Source organism: Mauremys reevesii, linkage group 1 (genome assembly GCF_016161935.1).
Source record: "Mauremys reevesii isolate NIE-2019 linkage group 1, ASM1616193v1, whole genome shotgun sequence".
NCBI lineage: Eukaryota > Metazoa > Chordata > Testudines > Geoemydidae > Mauremys > Mauremys reevesii.
In genome coordinates this window covers 61,751,737-61,767,913 of record NC_052623.1, presented here as the reverse complement: position 1 = coordinate 61,767,913, position 16,177 = coordinate 61,751,737, and the positions used below count along the sequence as shown (strand labels likewise).

General features: G+C 45.1%; 1 protein-coding gene across 1 annotated transcript in view; it reads right to left on the bottom strand.

The window, feature by feature from the left end:
- The window catches only part of KPNA3 (karyopherin subunit alpha 3), an 85,130-nt gene extending 73,855 nt beyond the window's left edge, over positions 1-11,275 (bottom strand). The window contains exon 1 of the mRNA XM_039503942.1: positions 11,001-11,275. Within this exon, the coding sequence (XP_039359876.1) occupies positions 11,001-11,081 (81 nt within the window). The 5' untranslated portion in view covers positions 11,082-11,275. The remainder of the gene's footprint in view (positions 1-11,000) is intronic.
- Between the last annotated feature and the right edge of the window lie 4,902 nt (positions 11,276-16,177).

Below are 16,177 nucleotides of genomic sequence, written 5' to 3'. Positions count from 1 at the left end.
CATCAAAAGTTTCAAAATGGTTGGGAAAGTATACTTGTCCTGAAAGAGTAGGCATGTGATCCCAGAACACTAGCCACATTAACTGGGGGAAGCAGACCAACACCTGCTGAGGCAGAGCCAGCAGCTCCAAGAAGTGCAGAGACTTCCCCCTAACAGCAGTAAGGTGTGGAAAAGCCCAGCCAGAGCCCATTTCTCTCCCCCAGCCTGTACCTTATACTGTTATTACAGTAGCTGTGAGGAACCCCAATCAAGTATCAGAGTCCCACAGTGCTAAGCACTTCAGAGACAAGTAACCTAGAACAGTTCTCAACAAGGGGTCTAAGGCCCCCTGGTAGGCTGCGAGCAGGTTTCAGAGGATACGCCAAGCAGGGGCAGCATTAATCTCATTGGGGCCCAGGGCAGAAAGCCAAAACCCCACCTCCCCCAGCCCACCTAGGCCTGAAGCCAAAGTCTGAACAGCTTAGCTATGCAGGGTCCCCTGTGGCATGGGACCCTGGGCAATTGCCCTGCTTACTACCCCCTAATGCCAGCCCTGGTTTTTATATGCAGAAAGCCAGTTGTTGTGGCACAGGTAGGCTGTGGAGTTTTTATAACATGTTAGGGGCCTCAAAGAAAAAGGTTGAGAACCCTTGACCTAGAAAACAGCTACTGCCCCAGACTACTTCCCTTCCTGTCATTCTCACCCCACTCCTGGCCTCACAACACCAACAAACAAAATTAAGCAAGAAAAAAAATGCAGACATGTGTCCATCACCCTGACCATTTTACCTGTCTGCTGCATCTTCTCTTATGCTCTTTTTAGAATGTACATGTTTTAGGATAGGGACTTGGTTGTCCTAGGAATTTGTGAGAGTTTCTGTAGAATTATGATTAGGACCTTATGACTACTGTAATAATAATAATGGTCCAACAGTTTTTAGTCCTGAAAGAAAATACCAAATCTGAAGATTTTCCCCAAACTAATTGACAACTCTAGCACCCTTTTTCTGCTGGGAGACAATGAAGTTAGAGATTAATTTTTTTATACTTAAGAGGCATTCCAGATGGTAGAGGTAGTAGCTGCTAAAGTTGTTAGAATCGAATGAGTAATGAAGAGAAAAGCAAGAGTAAGCGGAATGAGACTTAAAGATGAATATTGTACGACCAGCCAGCATTTAGAAGCAAATGCTATATGTTACTAGAAACTTCAAGTTTCCATCCTTGCCAGAGTTATATAGTATGCTTTTTTAAACTATGAACTATTAGACCTTACAATTGTCACTACTCTACCAAGGATTAGTCAGTCACTGGTCAAGAATTTGATATAGTCAATGCCATACTTGAACTAATTCCATGCAGTTCACACCATTGCAGGTTATGAGGGGCTGTTTCCATTTCCAATTTACCTGAAAATGCTCACTTGTAGCTTCAGAAAAAAAATGACATTCAAAGATCTTACTCTAGCAAATCTAGAAAAGTTGTATTTAAACATACTGAAAAAGTTATGTTCACATGATGAGATTTTTTTGTAATGTTTTTAATCCAAGATAGTATAGCAGATTTGACTTCCATGATGTTTGTCATTTTAGTTTAGCAGAAAAGTTAAACATTTTCCACTACCTTCTATTATCTGTTTTGTGAGGTAGACTAGAACTGGGTGAATTATTCCAGAGAAGAATCTCCTGAAGAGCTATCCTTCAGTAGCTTCTTGCTCTCTTCTAGCCCCATGCTTTCAAAACACAAGCATATTCTTGTCTAGCCATTCCTCAAAAAGCCACCCTGAAGACTGGAGTCAAGGGAGACAGAGCAGACCAGAGTATGTTTGGAGATGCACTCTACATAGGACTAAATTTTAAATCCATTTGAAAACTGGAAAAGGTATTGAAAGCAACCACTCATTTGACAATTTGTCCTAGAGAGAGCACATGACACCTGTGCTCTGGGATCTACACTGGTTACCCTGGGAACATGAGACAGGCACTCTCTCCAAGGATGTATAGTATCAGCTGAAATAATGATGCTACATTCCCCTCAACATAACAGAGACCAGATCTTGGAACACCCTCCTTCCATGGGTCCAAAATAGTAACAATTTGCTTTCATGGCTCGCTTCCCATTTGATTCATCTGGCCTTTGAGAAGAATCAGGGGCAAGTAAAAAGCACTAGCCAATGCGTGGGAGTATTATTATATGGGAAACTGGTAGCAATACTTACTCTAACACAGGAGTCGGCAAACTTTCGGAAGTGCTGTGCCGAGTTTTCATTTATTCACTCTAATTTAAGGTTTCACATGCCAGTAATACATTTTAACGTTTTTAGAAGGCCTCTGTCTATAAGTCTATAATATATAACTAAACTATTGTTGTATGTAAAGTAAATAAGGTTTTTAAAATGTTTAAGAAGCTTAATTTAAAATTAAAATGCAGAGCCCCCGGGACTGGTGGTCAGGACCTGGGTAGTGTGAGTGCCACTGAAAATCAGCTCGCATGCTGCCTTCGGCACACGTGCCAGAGGTTGCCTACCCCGCTCTAACATCTCCACTGCTTGCAGAAGGCTTTTGATATTTGGCAGAGAAAAAGGCCCACGTCTAGAGACATACCTTTCATTTACTGAATGAAATTCTGTTCAGATTTGGCTGACTAATAAGGTGTAAAAAATTGACACTGCCCCTATCAGCAGGAAAATTTTGGCAGCATGCCAAAATAACTGAACATGAGCAAACATTCTAAAGACCGGGGCTCATACAGCTGCCAAAGCTGCAGCAGACACTACACTGAGAACACCTGGAAACCACCAGAGCAGTAAAAACAATGGCAGAGAGAGAGATTCACAGAAATGTAGGGCTTGAAGGGATAACAGGTCTCATCTGGTCCACATCCTTGCACTGAGGAAGGACTAAGTATTATCTAGACCAGTGGTTCCCAACTAGGGATCTGAGGCCCCCTGGGGGGCCACAACAGGGGCGGCTCTAGGAATTTGGCCGCCCCAAGCTATGACTGCGGAGGGTCCGCTGGTCCCGCGGCTCCAGTCGACCTCCCGCAGCTATGACTGCAGAGGGTCCACCGGAGGTCCACCGAGCCGCGGGACCAGCGCACTCTCCGCAGTCATGCCTGCAGGAGGTCCACTAGTCCGGCGGCTCCGGTGCATCTCCGGCAGGCATGACTGCAGAAGGTCCGCCGGACCCGCCAGCCGCCCCACGCAGCAAAATGCCGCCCCATGCGCGCGCTTGGCGCGCTGGGGTCTGGAGCCAGCCCTGGGCCACAAGCAGGTTTCAGTGCGGCTGCCAAAACAGGGCCAGCATCAGACTCGCTCCGGGGCAGAAAGCCAAGGCCCTGCCATATGGGGTTGAAGCCCATGCCCTAAGCCCCACCACCCATGGTTGAAGCTGAAGCCTGAACAATGCAGCTTTGTGGGGGGGCACCTGTGGCATGAAGCCAGCCCTGGGTGGAGCCTTCCCAAAATGGGGGGAGGGGAGGCTAGGGACCCTGCCCCTTCTGCCTGAGGCCCCACACCCAGCCAAGCCAGAGTGGGCCAGGAGCCACAGACCCTCCACCTGCCACGGGGGGCGGGGGGAGAGGAAAGAAAGAGGCTGAAAGCAGCCCCTGGCCTGGGTCCCTGCCCCTGAGCCCCCACCCAGGACAGATTGAGGGTTTGCAGCTCCCCATAGCTGCCCGCATGTCTCTTACCCCAACCAGCTCTGGCTGTGGGACAGGGCCTCGGAGCCAGAGCCTAGCCATAAGAGCCCCACAGCCAGGCAGTGGAGAGGAGATGCAGACCCTCCACCTAGCCTGGGTGTGGGCAGGGGACAGGGGAAGTAGGGGTGGAGACATGGGCCAGGGGCTGCTCTTTGCCCCTGGGCAGGCAGAGGGTCTGCAGCACAGCACACACAAACACCCCCCCGCTTCCCATGCTCCAGCTGCAGGCCTGGCCGGGGGGAGGGGGGGGTCCTCCAGGGGAAGAGGAAGGGTGGGGGTGAAAAGTGGACAGGACAGGCCCGTGCACTTTCAAAAAGTGGGAGGACCATGGTACCCTGCCTCCCCCGCCTCATTCTGACACCAATGCACAAGGCCCCAGGCAATTGTCCTGCTTGCTACCCCCCCAACGCAGGCCCTGGTTTTCATATGTAGAAAAACAGGTGGGCCATGGAGTTTTTATAGCATGTATGCGGGGGGGGGCGGGGGGAGGAGGAAGAGATGGCTCAGAAAGAAAGGTTGAGAAGCCCTGATCTAGACCATCTCTGACAAGAGGTTTTTTAAGAACAGGTTTGAGAGATATTCCACAACCTCCCTTGGTAACCTGTTACAGTGCTTAACTACTCTAGGGTACACTGCCATGAAACCTGGAATCCAGCCCCTTCTTGGGGCCACTGTATGAAAAAGGAAAGAATCCTGTGGCACCTTATAGACTAACAGATGTTTTGCAGCATGAGCTTTCGTGGGTGAATACCCACTTCTTCGGATGCAAGCAGTGGAAATACAGAACCAGACTAACACGGCTACCCCTCTGATACTTGTATGAAAAAGGAACTCCCTGAACTCCAGGTAGGGGGAGAGAGTGTGCTGGGCTGGGCTCCTCTAAGTCCCAAATGCAGCCATACCAATCTCTTCCTGCTCACTCCCACCCCCAGACTCAGGACATAACACCAGCAGCTCATTCCCCTCCCTGGGAAAGTAGCCATCTCCTGCTCCCACCTAATGTAGCCAGTCATGTAGCTCAAGTGGTAGAAACCTGTGCTGCATGGCAGAAGGTTCAGGATTCAAATGCTTCCGATTCATGACTTGGGGTGTTACAGTTGTATATGAGAAAGGCAGACACATTTTTAAGATCTCCAAAGTTACACAAATTTAGGTTGCAAAGTCAAGCTCTCAAAAGTTAGGAAATGCCTTAAATAGTTGCCTACGCACCCTTAATTCTGGCCTCTTATGTAATGCTTTGTAAGAGTTTTAATTACACGATCACATACTTTTTCCCCACCTCACATACAGTGTGCAGGATGGACACACAAGGGTGCATGGGCAACCTTGCAGATCATGCATTTCCTGACTTTGGGGCAGGAGGGGTTGGTTGTTTTTTTTTTTTTTTTTTTTAAACTTTGCAACCTACATAACTTTAACGGTTTTCTTTTTTGTAGGTTCTTTTATTTATGACTGCTTGTTGGTAGAGGGGTAAGCTGACTGAAATGGTGTGATCTGTAATTTTAAATAACTGGCAGGACACCATGAGTCTCTGCATGGGTGCTATTTATGGCTCTAAACAAAAATATGAGAGTAACAGACCAGAACCAGGCAAGTTGTCAAGGCAGGGCTGGAAAGGGGTGACAGGAGTGAGGGAAGGTGGGACAGGATAGGGTTGAGGGAACAGGTGCAGAGGTTGCAGGTAGACAGCAAACCTCAACATCAAATTGCATTTTTTTTTTAAAAGTCAGTTTAGTTGCAATGTCAGCGTCAACTTGATATTTTATAACTGCTTTTCTAAATTAGAAGGTTTGATTATACTTAATATATCACAGTTTGTACTTTATTTTTTACTTTGTTAGTACAAGGCCTGGCCTACACTTAAAACTTAGGTCAACTTAAGTAAGACCCAGTATAAAAACCGCTAGGTCGAAGGAAGAATTCTTCTGCCAACCTAGCTACTGCCTCTTAAGGGGGTGGATATGAAAATTTTATTGAAGTTAATATTTAAAATAGAATTTCCACAAGGTAAGAGGGACGGTACTGTACATCTGGGGACAGGCTTGAGTTATGATGGATTACGATTATCCGTTACAAGATTCACAAGATACATTTATAGTACATAAAGAGCATAGACCCAGATTGGGGTGTGGGAGTTTTTAAGACATCAGTGGATAAGCGGGCTCAGGTATACCACCCATAGAATGTATTTAGAGTCCAAGGCCTTGGCTACACTTGAGAGTTACAGCGCTGGTGGTGGCTTTACAGCGCTGTAACTCACTCCTCGTCCACACTGGCAAGGCACATACAGCGCTGTATCTCCCTGGCTACAGCGCTGGTTGTACTCCACCTCCATGGCAGGAATAAAGAGAATAGCGCTGCTCCTGCAGCACTGGGGTGCCAGTGTAAACAGGGAATAATCTTACTACACTGTAACTGACCTCCAGAACCTTCCCATAATCCTAAGTAAAGAAAGATCACTCTTTGTTTTGTTGTGAACTCAGGGCTCCAGGACCTGTTTTTTTGATAAACAAACACAGCTCCTGTTTGCTGTGAATGAGCTCCCTTTGGAAGGCCCACAGCTAGTGCTTGAAGAGAGGGGAAGGAAGGGGCTTGAAGGGAGAAGCAGCGATGCGGGAGGGAGGAAGGGGGGGGTCCGTTTCGGGGAGGCTGATTATCTGGTCTGTGAGGAAAAAAAAACAAAAAGAGGGCTATTTGCTTTCAGTGAACAGGTCAGAACTTGCAAGGCAGCTGCTGACAGAGTGTCGGCTCCAAAAATCCACTCACTCTCTTCCCCCACGCTCCCTGTCACACTCCACCCCACCCCCCTCTTTTGAAAAGCACCTTGCAGCCACTTGAATGCTGGGATAACTGCCCATAATGCACCACTCCCAATGCTGCTGCAGACACTGCAAATGTGGCCACGACAGTGCGCTGGTAGCTGTCAGTGTGGCCAGACTACAGCGAGCAGGGAAAGCGCTGCACGAAGACACGTTTAACTCCCAGCGCTGTACAGCTGCAAGTGTAGCCATACCCCAAGTCAGTAACGGTGTAGCAAATAAGTACATGGGTGGGGTGCATCCCTTGGTTTGTCAGGGAAGGAAGTGGGTTGTTTCCCTGACCAGCGGTCTTAATTACTCAACTTGGTACTGACTGAAGAAAAACAGCTTCCATTGTTGTAACATGTGTCTACACCAGAGCAGAGTGGCTGCAGTGCTGCATCTGTAATGCTTGTAGTGTAGACATGCCCAAAGTGGTTTTGAGACTTTAACAGGACATACCCAGTTTAAATAGCAAACTTTAAAACTCCATAAAAGGCTTACACAACTTAAGTGTTGCATAACTGTAAGCTCTCACAGGCAGGGCCCATGCATATTGAGAAACTAAAAATCTGAGTCTTTTCCTATAGATTTTAAAACTGCAAAGAATGTTTTAAAAGTACAAACTGAGCTGTGAAGTAACAATTAAGGCTTTTCATTGTTTATAAAACAAAACATAAGCTAATTTCATGATTACAATTTGGTGTTAGACTATTACTATTCCATTGTTCAGAAGGACCACTTTTGAGATATTAACAATACTACACATAGGTTGAAATTCTGATCCCCTGGGCATAGCTTGAGGAGACTGGCTGCCTGTGTATGCGGGCAACCAGCACAGGGATAGGGAGACAATTCTTCCTCAAGTCTGGAACAAGGGCAGTCCAGTGGCCCATCCTTTGCAGTCGGTGGACTGTACAGTTCATGAATCCACTGGCCACACAACTGCTCACCAAGATACCCCTTTCTTTTCTCCTACAGAGGAGGCACTGCAAAACTTGGCTCTGTGGTACACAAGATACCACAAAGTCCCACTGTGCTCTCTTTCAAAGACCTAGCCCTGCAGTACAAGAGAACCAGTCTTTTTGCATATAGAAGGATTCTTCCCTTAAAAAAATGTAAGGACCACTCAGGTTATAACAAGAAAAGGTGGTGTTACAGCATAGCAGACCCAACAGTGAAAATATCAATGTTAATTACAACTTAAGTAAAGAATAAGTAAATTGGTTTGACAGAACATTTTGTACTTGACCAAAAGTGATTTTATAATATTCAATAATATTAGTCAAATAGACGCTAAAGGAAGATGGTTACTTAAACAATGTACTCTACATTAATTCAAGCCTGGTTAGCAGAAAGAAGTCAGTAACCATAATCAAACAGATGATAAATTGCTATGGAGCATTTTGGTCAACAGTTTAGATCATGCTTTTAGTAGATATTCTTTACTTAAAGTTATCTACAGAAATGAACATTAATTTTTTTTTAGAGTATCTCCTATAATAGAAGAACATCTCTGTTGTGGTACAAGTGCCAAAGCACAAATAATTCTCAAACCATATCAGTTACCAGATCCACAATCTTACAGGAGGGAACTGCTTTGTAGAGCCTTTTGTGGTACTATTTTTAATCCCTTTCCCACTATAATAGCAGGTCCTGCAGGATCCCAGTCCTACTGCACGGCTCTACACTAGTCCCACACAGAGCTCTATTGCTTTGCCCAGTATAGCATATATTTTATTAAATCAATGGAACATCCCTGTCAAAAACAGTATATTTTATTCAGAAACAGCTCAATCCATTAGTATCACCAGATGGTAAGTACATAATGTTTTGGGACAAAACAAGGAATATTCTTCTTAAATCTCCTGGATATTCTGGCAGCCTAATAGCTAGCTAGGTAAAGCTATTAACTAGGATACTGCTACTGTTTACTTCAAGATGGGTACTCTGGACAGCCAGAAAAAGGATGACCACCAAAGTTACTGGAATACAGATATTAAAAACAAGCCATATGTTCTATGATTTTGATTCTTTTTCCTATCAGATTCTCAGTTTCATTTAACACACACTTCTAACCTTAAATTCATTGGGTCAATGTGCAACTTTTATATACGTCTATACTTTTCCTTTCAAGAAGAATATTTTTTAGGTATGAGCATCAATGCTGATCTGAAATAGGTTTCCTTACCAGGTTTAAGCTAAGCACCCTTTTTCTTAGCATGGATGCACCCTTTGGCTCGACATGTGCTAAGCAGTGTGACCCATCACCTTGGAAAGTAAGATGCTTCAGAGCATGTCTATACAGGTAGGGTGACCAGACAGCAAATGTGAAAAATTGGGATGGGGGTGGGAGGTAATAGGAGCCTATACAAGAAAAAGACCCCAAAATCAGGACTGTCCCTATAAAATTGGGACATCTGGTCACTCTATATACAGGGAAATTGTGTTCCGCATAGAAATAGCAGAATTATTCCACAACAGCTATTCTGGTATAACTCCCCTGATTGTATTTTGAAATAATTATGCTTCCAAAGCAGAGTAATTAACCAGAATAGAGTGTCCACATGAGGGAGTTACTCTGCTATAGCTATTCCAGTATAACTATTCCCATGCCTGCCAATTTCCCCATACAGACAAGCCCTCAAATCTCCTCAGCTCAGCAGTCACCAGTTTCAAACACATCTGCATATCAGGCAGTTTAGATGACAGATCAGATTATGCTATGTGGGGACCCTCAGTTTGCCCCTGCTTTGCTCTTCAACCAGTTAGGCCAGTGGATGGGAAGGCAGAAGCTTAAGTTCAGCACTGCTACAGCAAAGCCAGTATTCACAACAGGGAGAGAGAAAGAAAAGGACAGAGGGAGAGGCAAACAAAAAAAATACAGACCAAGATTGAAAATGAAGGGGGAAAAAAAAAAGATAGAAGCCAATTACTTGGTGTAAGGGTGGGACATTTTTTGGCTAATCTAATTATCACTGTTAAATTGTCTCCCAAAATGGAGAGAGAAAATCTTTCTGTAAAAAGATTGCATTCTCCATAGAAAGAGCTTTGTGTGCAAGAGAGATTTACCACCACCAATCTGAACAGAAATTAAGATAAGACTAGCTTACATTGTGAATGTCATCTTTACAAAGACATGGCTTCTGTTAAACTAGGTCTGCGAACTGTCTCCACCCAAACAATAGTAGTAAAGGTGTGAATTCTGCTCCAACTCAAAATTTACTTTAAAAGGGTGTACATTCAAAGTCTATTTTGGATTATTTAAGTGTTATAATCAAATATAGCAACATAATTGAGGAACACCCTCAAATGGAGTCAAAACACATTGACAGTATATTTAGACTCACCATTCCCTTTTTCATCCTAGATTAGCTTTCACTTCAGAGAGATTTTTTCCTCATTATTTTAGCTAGAAAATGACAGACATCAGCCCCTCCGAATTTCTCCTCTTTTCCATAGTGGTTACAATGAAAGATGCCCACAGTACTGAAGGCTAGTGGAGTCAAAATACCTGAACAATACCCTCGGGGATTCAGTCACCTTCGTAAGAGAGACAGCATTTCAGATTTGGAGAGTGGATTAAGGAAAGCTATCCTCTATGCTGCCTGATGTAAGTAGATGGAGACTCTTAGCAGATCTACATTGCTAAGCTACTGCCTTCATTTCAAGAACCCGTCTCGTGTCATTTTAAAGACTGGGGGATTTAAGCAAGAATTGGTAGTGAAAACTAGCGACCACCACAATGTGTGTGATAAAAAAAGCTCAACTGAGTGTGGGAGCGGCCCTTGCAGTTTCGCCACTGGCCCCTACAGCCCGGCCTAGGCAGGCCTACAACATTTAAGAGAGAAATAGGTGGCAGCCTTTAGCACCAGCGCCGACATGCGAGGGACCTGCGGCTGGGTGCTTGGGGGAAGGGGTGTTACTGCCCGAAGGGGTGGCACAAAAGGCAGCCGGCCCCATTGTCCAGCCCATGCAAGCGCCGCCGATCCCTCTGAGCATCAGGCAGGGAGATGAAGAGGCAGCTGGTTAGCCGGGCGAGGAGGGGGCCACACGGTCACTGGCGCATCCCGCCGCCTGCCCAGGCGGGCCCAGCCCCATGTGGAACAAGCCGGGGCGGGGAGCGGCGCGATCGAGCCCCCAGCCCGGCAGCTCCCCACTTGCCCCTATCTCAGCCCCGCCGTGGGGTGAGGAGACGGCGGCCGCCATGGGAGGCTGCAGGCCCGCGGCGGGGCGGCGAGGGGAGGCGGCCGGCCGGCCGCGCACCCCCTGCCGGGCTCCCTGCTCCCTCCCCAGGCCGCGCCCGCATGACGGAGAAGAAAACCCGGAGGCATTTTCCTTGCGCCGCCGCCGAGCCCGCAGCGGCCACTGCCCCCGCCAGGCCCGGCAGCCGCCCAGCTCGGAGCGGGGTGCGGGCCCCTCCCCTCGAGCCCGCCCGGGGCGGAGGAGGGGGAGGAGAAGGAGGCGGCGGCCGAGCTCAGCCCCGGCGGGAGCGGGACCCGCCGGCCCGGCCCGGCCCGGACTCACCTCCACGTCGCGGCCCTTGTTCTTGAAGCTCTTGATGCGGTGGTTCTCCAGGCCCGCGGCGGCGGCGGCGTTCTCGGCCATGGCTGCTCCGGCGGCGGCTCCCAGCTACTGCGAGGCGGCTCCGGCGGCGGCTCGCGGGGAGGGGGGAGAGGGACGTTCCGTGACGGGCGCGAGGAGGGGGGGATGGAAAGCAGGGGCACGCGCCGTTGCTGAGTGACGAAGAGCGTGACACTGTAGAACACACCTCCTCTGCTTCAGGCCTGGCTCCGCTGCTGCATCCCGTCCCTTCTTTATGCTAATTTGAGGGACGCCTAATTTGCATAACGTGTAAGCCATTGCAGTAGCGAGCGGCGGAGACTACAGGCTCCGGCATGCAATGCGGCTTGGAGTCTCGAGACTGTACGCTGCGTTGCCCTCTGGGTCTTGTAGTCTCTGTGAGCCGCATTGTGGCGCGCTATGGATCGACCAGCCCGCTCTGCCGGCGGAACGCACAGGGCGCGCTGTGCGTGGCGGTCTTCTAGGGAGGTGGCGGAGTTGCAGCTGCCCCTGCTAATGCCAGGCTTTTGTAGCACGTGCAAGTACAGCAGGCTGCAGGGGTGCTGGAACAATTTGTATAGTGGGGGTGCTGAGAGCCATTGACCCAAATTATAAACCCTGTATCTGATGGTACCACGTCAAGCCAGTGGGTGTGGCAGCACCCTGGTAACTCTAGTTCCAGCAGCCAGGCACCATGTCTAGATATCTCCTTTCTAGCTCCCCTAACCTAGAGTCTGCATTTCTCTCCTTTTTGGGGCACATTTTCCAGGCTTTTCTCTGCAATTGTGGAAGCTGGAAACATTTTTTAAATGAAAGCTGAGCTTGCCCTGTATTCCTGAGTCCAGGTGCTGCTAGGGTGACCAGATGTCCCGATTTTATAGGGACAGTCCTGAGTTTTGGGTCTTTTTCTTATATAGGATCCTATTACCCCCATCCCGATTTTTCACACTTGCTGTTTGGTCACCCTAGGTGCTGCAGCTTTAAGACAATCCCCAAATAGTGCAAGACTTAATAAAACCATGAGAGTTGGGAACACTGCTTGTGCTTCAAGCTATGTATCGGTGTCGGTTACTTGGCTAATTGGCAACTTCCTGGTTTCAAGTGACCCACTCACTCAGGGTCTCAGGCCATCACTGCCTCAAAGCAGAATCATCCACTTCCGCCACTGACAGACCTGGGGTTGCAATCCCATATGTGTCAGCTCTGATTACCTCAGCCAGTTTGATTTAGGTCCACTGCCTCTAAGTTTATTCCCTCAGGGTGTAATGACAATGAGAACCAATGACAAAATAGCCTCCATAAAGCAAAGTATTATTTGTTCAGTACAAAAGCAACAACAAAACAGACTATATGTATGTATTGAACTAGTTTTATACTTTCAGAATCATCATAAACTGAATCAATGTCCAGAAGCACCATGTGCTGCTTTTCTGCTACCAAACCCGTAATCAACACCATGCTGAGACATCCATTCAGAACTAACTGTGGCCTTTTCTTCACTAGTCATGTTCATATTAGGAGAAAAAGTGTACTTTAACATTTATTAAAGGACACATGTTAAAAGTTTAGTGTAGACAAGGCCAATTTTGGTTTTAACACATATTAATGGACAATGTTAGCCCTAAGTTTGATAAGCTAATTTGTTAAAATCACAACTTGCTTTGTCCATGCTAGGATTTTAATACAAGTTAAAGACACACTTCTTTTCCTAGTGTAGCCATTGAGAGGGCTACCCACTAAAGCCTTATCTTCACTATAGAATAACGGTGTGTTCTTAACAGGAGTTAACTCCCTTGAGTTAACTAACTTGAGGTACAATCCTAGTGAAGAAAGACAGAGCAATTTGTAGTTTTCACATGAGCTATCACTTAGCAGGTCAAGTTCCTTGCCTTCATTTGGATTTTAAAAACACACCTTTTTGTAGCGAGGACAAGGTCAAATTCATCAATACAGCTTCCTAAAAACCCTGGACTTTCCCTGGTGGTCTCCCATGCAAATATTGACTTGAACACCTGACCCTGTTTGGCTTGTGAGATCTATAACATGGCCTGAGGTCATTTAGCGGCACAGCTCTTAACAAGATTACACAAAAAGTGTGTTAAAAATAAAAATAGATTCTTATAACTTCCATTCTACAAATAGGTTTTAATGTTTACTCCAGAATAAGCTTTAAAAAGAATAAATCTAGCCTTTCTGGATGCAGAGAAAATGGTAAGAGAATGATTGATGCAGTGTTGTTTGAATCTGGAACAAGGCACACATCCCCTTTTGCATCTCATTGGGATGTAAACTTAAGTCCAATTATGTCTAAAGTAACAAATATCTAGTATATGTCAAGCACAGCTTGAGATAATTTTCGCATCCTAACATTCAGCTCATTTGAAAAGACATTCCATGGTAACAATGCTGCCTATTTAAAACTTGCAAATAAATATTCCATCTGATTTTGTTTGTTTGTTAATAGAGAACAACATTTCCTAGTCTCAGCAACTTCAGTTTACAAAAAGTTGGACAGACAAAAGGGTTGGATTCTGAAGTCACAAATTACAGGGTTTTGTGGGGTTCACACAAAACGTGGTCCAGCAGCAGAAAAGACACTTCACTTTCGAACCTGTTGTAATTTGAATTTATGAACTGTGTTGGTTCTGCAGTTCCAAAAGGAGTCAAATGTTAGGCCCTTATCTGCAAACACCTATCTACACAGGTATTCTGACTGAACACAATGGCTGTACTCATTTGCATAGAGTTAAGCACATACATAAGTGCTTATAATACCAGGGTTTTATTTCAGTCACTAAGGTATGCAGCTATTCTTTAAACACACACAGAGATCTGTTCTACATTGTCCGATCTGTTGAGCAAGGTGATACCATTGTACATAGTCACTTTTTAGAGTAGGACTGCACTAATACTTTTGAACAACTCTCTAATGATAGCTGGTATTAGGTTCATACGCTTTCCCCATGAATTCTATAAATGTTAGTTTTCTTAGCAAAGTGTAATCTAAGAGTAGATTTTCACTGTGGTGTTAACTCAGGGTCTTACTTGGGTGTTGCTCCAAACCCCTCCCATCCACATACACTACCCTCTGACCCAAGTTTATTGCTGCTTTTAACCCAGGCTAGCTGGATCATCTAAGGCTGCAGGCTAAAACCTTTGCAGCGAGGATGCAGGCTAAACCACTTGAAAGCTGGTTATCCTGCTATACCTTCCCACAATTCCTCCAAGGTGCCCAGAAGGACAGACAAGTCATCCCACAATTCACTGAGGAAGAATCATAAAGTGGCTTATCTCACTGCAGTACAAAGAACTATGGGTAATGCCCCTAGTAATACTAGCAACGCCCCTCAGGAAGTCCAGCATCAGTGAGGATGCAGTCAGAGACAGCGCTAAGCATAAGCAGACTAAGAAATTGCATGGGGCCCTGAGCAGCTCAAGGGAGTCCTCTATTTGCTTTTTATTATAAGAACTTGCCTGTTTTAGTGCCTCTGGAGTGCACTCAGATTGTATTTTTAAGCTTTTCTCCACAACCTTGAAGGCTAGAAACTTTTTTTTCTAATGAAAGCTGTGATTCTCACTTCATGACTTGCCACTAGCTGCTGGGGCTTTAAGTAAAACATCAAATATAATGAGAATAGGAAACACTGTGTGGAGGCTGGAAAACTATGTCTGTAGAACTAATGAAATTATGACATCACAAGAATCAAGTGTGTGAATGGAGCAACTGAGAGGGAGTGGGGGTAGGTCACCCCCCACACACACACCTGGACTTATCTACACATAGTTTTCTACTGATTTAACAAAATTGGCATTAACAACTGATTTAAATTGTGTGACCCATCCCCACTGTGAAGTGTCCTCAGTAGGGGATTGCACTGATTTGACTCAAATTGTTTTTTTTTTAAATACAAATGTAGTTAAACTATTACAAAACTATGTGTAGAAGAGTAATTAAAGTTTGTTTTTGTTAACATCTTTTTAACTGCAGTGACTAACATTTTGCACAAAGATTCAGTACCTTCACCCCAATAAACTAAGGTGTTAGAGATCACAATATGCACGTGAGACTTCCCAGGGATGTCGTCCAGCAAAGCTACAGAAGACCAGGTTTGATATTCCTGATATTTCGAAAAGTACAAAACAAGCAGAGGAGGGAAAACAGTAAAAAAAAAACCAACCAAAAAAACCTTTCATACCATTTTTATATATCATGAAAGAAGCAAACAGAGATACAAGCTCCATCTTTAAAAATTCCTTTGCAGATCACCTTTAAGAAAAACATTCTGGTACCATTATACTTTCACCCTGCTCCACTGTTTTGGAGTATTGTTTTGTTTGTCCATTTAAATATTAAACTTCCTTTCTCTCTTCTGGTCTGTCCAGCACCAGTTACATTTTCAGCATTCAGATATTCAAAATAAGAGTAAGGCCAAGTAGAATAGAAAATGAAAATCCAGCCTCCCCACTTAAATAAATTCCACATATTTGGCACAAAGTTGTCCCAGCCTTTGCCAACATTCCATTAGCCTTTCTGTTGTCTCTGATAATAAGTAACAGTTTGTTAAATAGTGTGGATGCTACAGATAAAAAAAATGTTTATCTAAAAGCTGTATAGAGAATACCTGGTAAATCTTTGGTACAGTTCAATCAGTGTAAAGAGAAAAAGACTTCCTTGTATTTGAAGAGATAACAATGATCTAGGCTTCAAAAGATAACAGCAAGGTTATATTTGTGACAGTCATGCAGGAGATCTTTCTACTCTCAGTATGTACAATCTGAGTTGACCGATGGCTATAAACCTGATGGGTTCCTAGAAAAAAAATTACATTATAAACACCTCTGTTTACTATAAATATTCAAAAGATTGAGACTTAATTTCAACAAAGGTCTCATGTTTGATAGCTAAGATTTTTATTTCTAGTCTCAGACTCTAGTAGGTTTCCTTCAGTATCAATATTGCAACTTTGGTATAGCTCACCATAACTATAATTTGGGGATACTGAAGTCAGAGTGAACTCCTCCTAGATTATTAGAAGTTAAAGGCTGGCCATGTATTATTCAAGACATATTCTCCCCTTAGATCTAACCTTTGACATCTGTGTCAAAAGTATTAATGATCTCCATGTAGGTTATTAGAAACC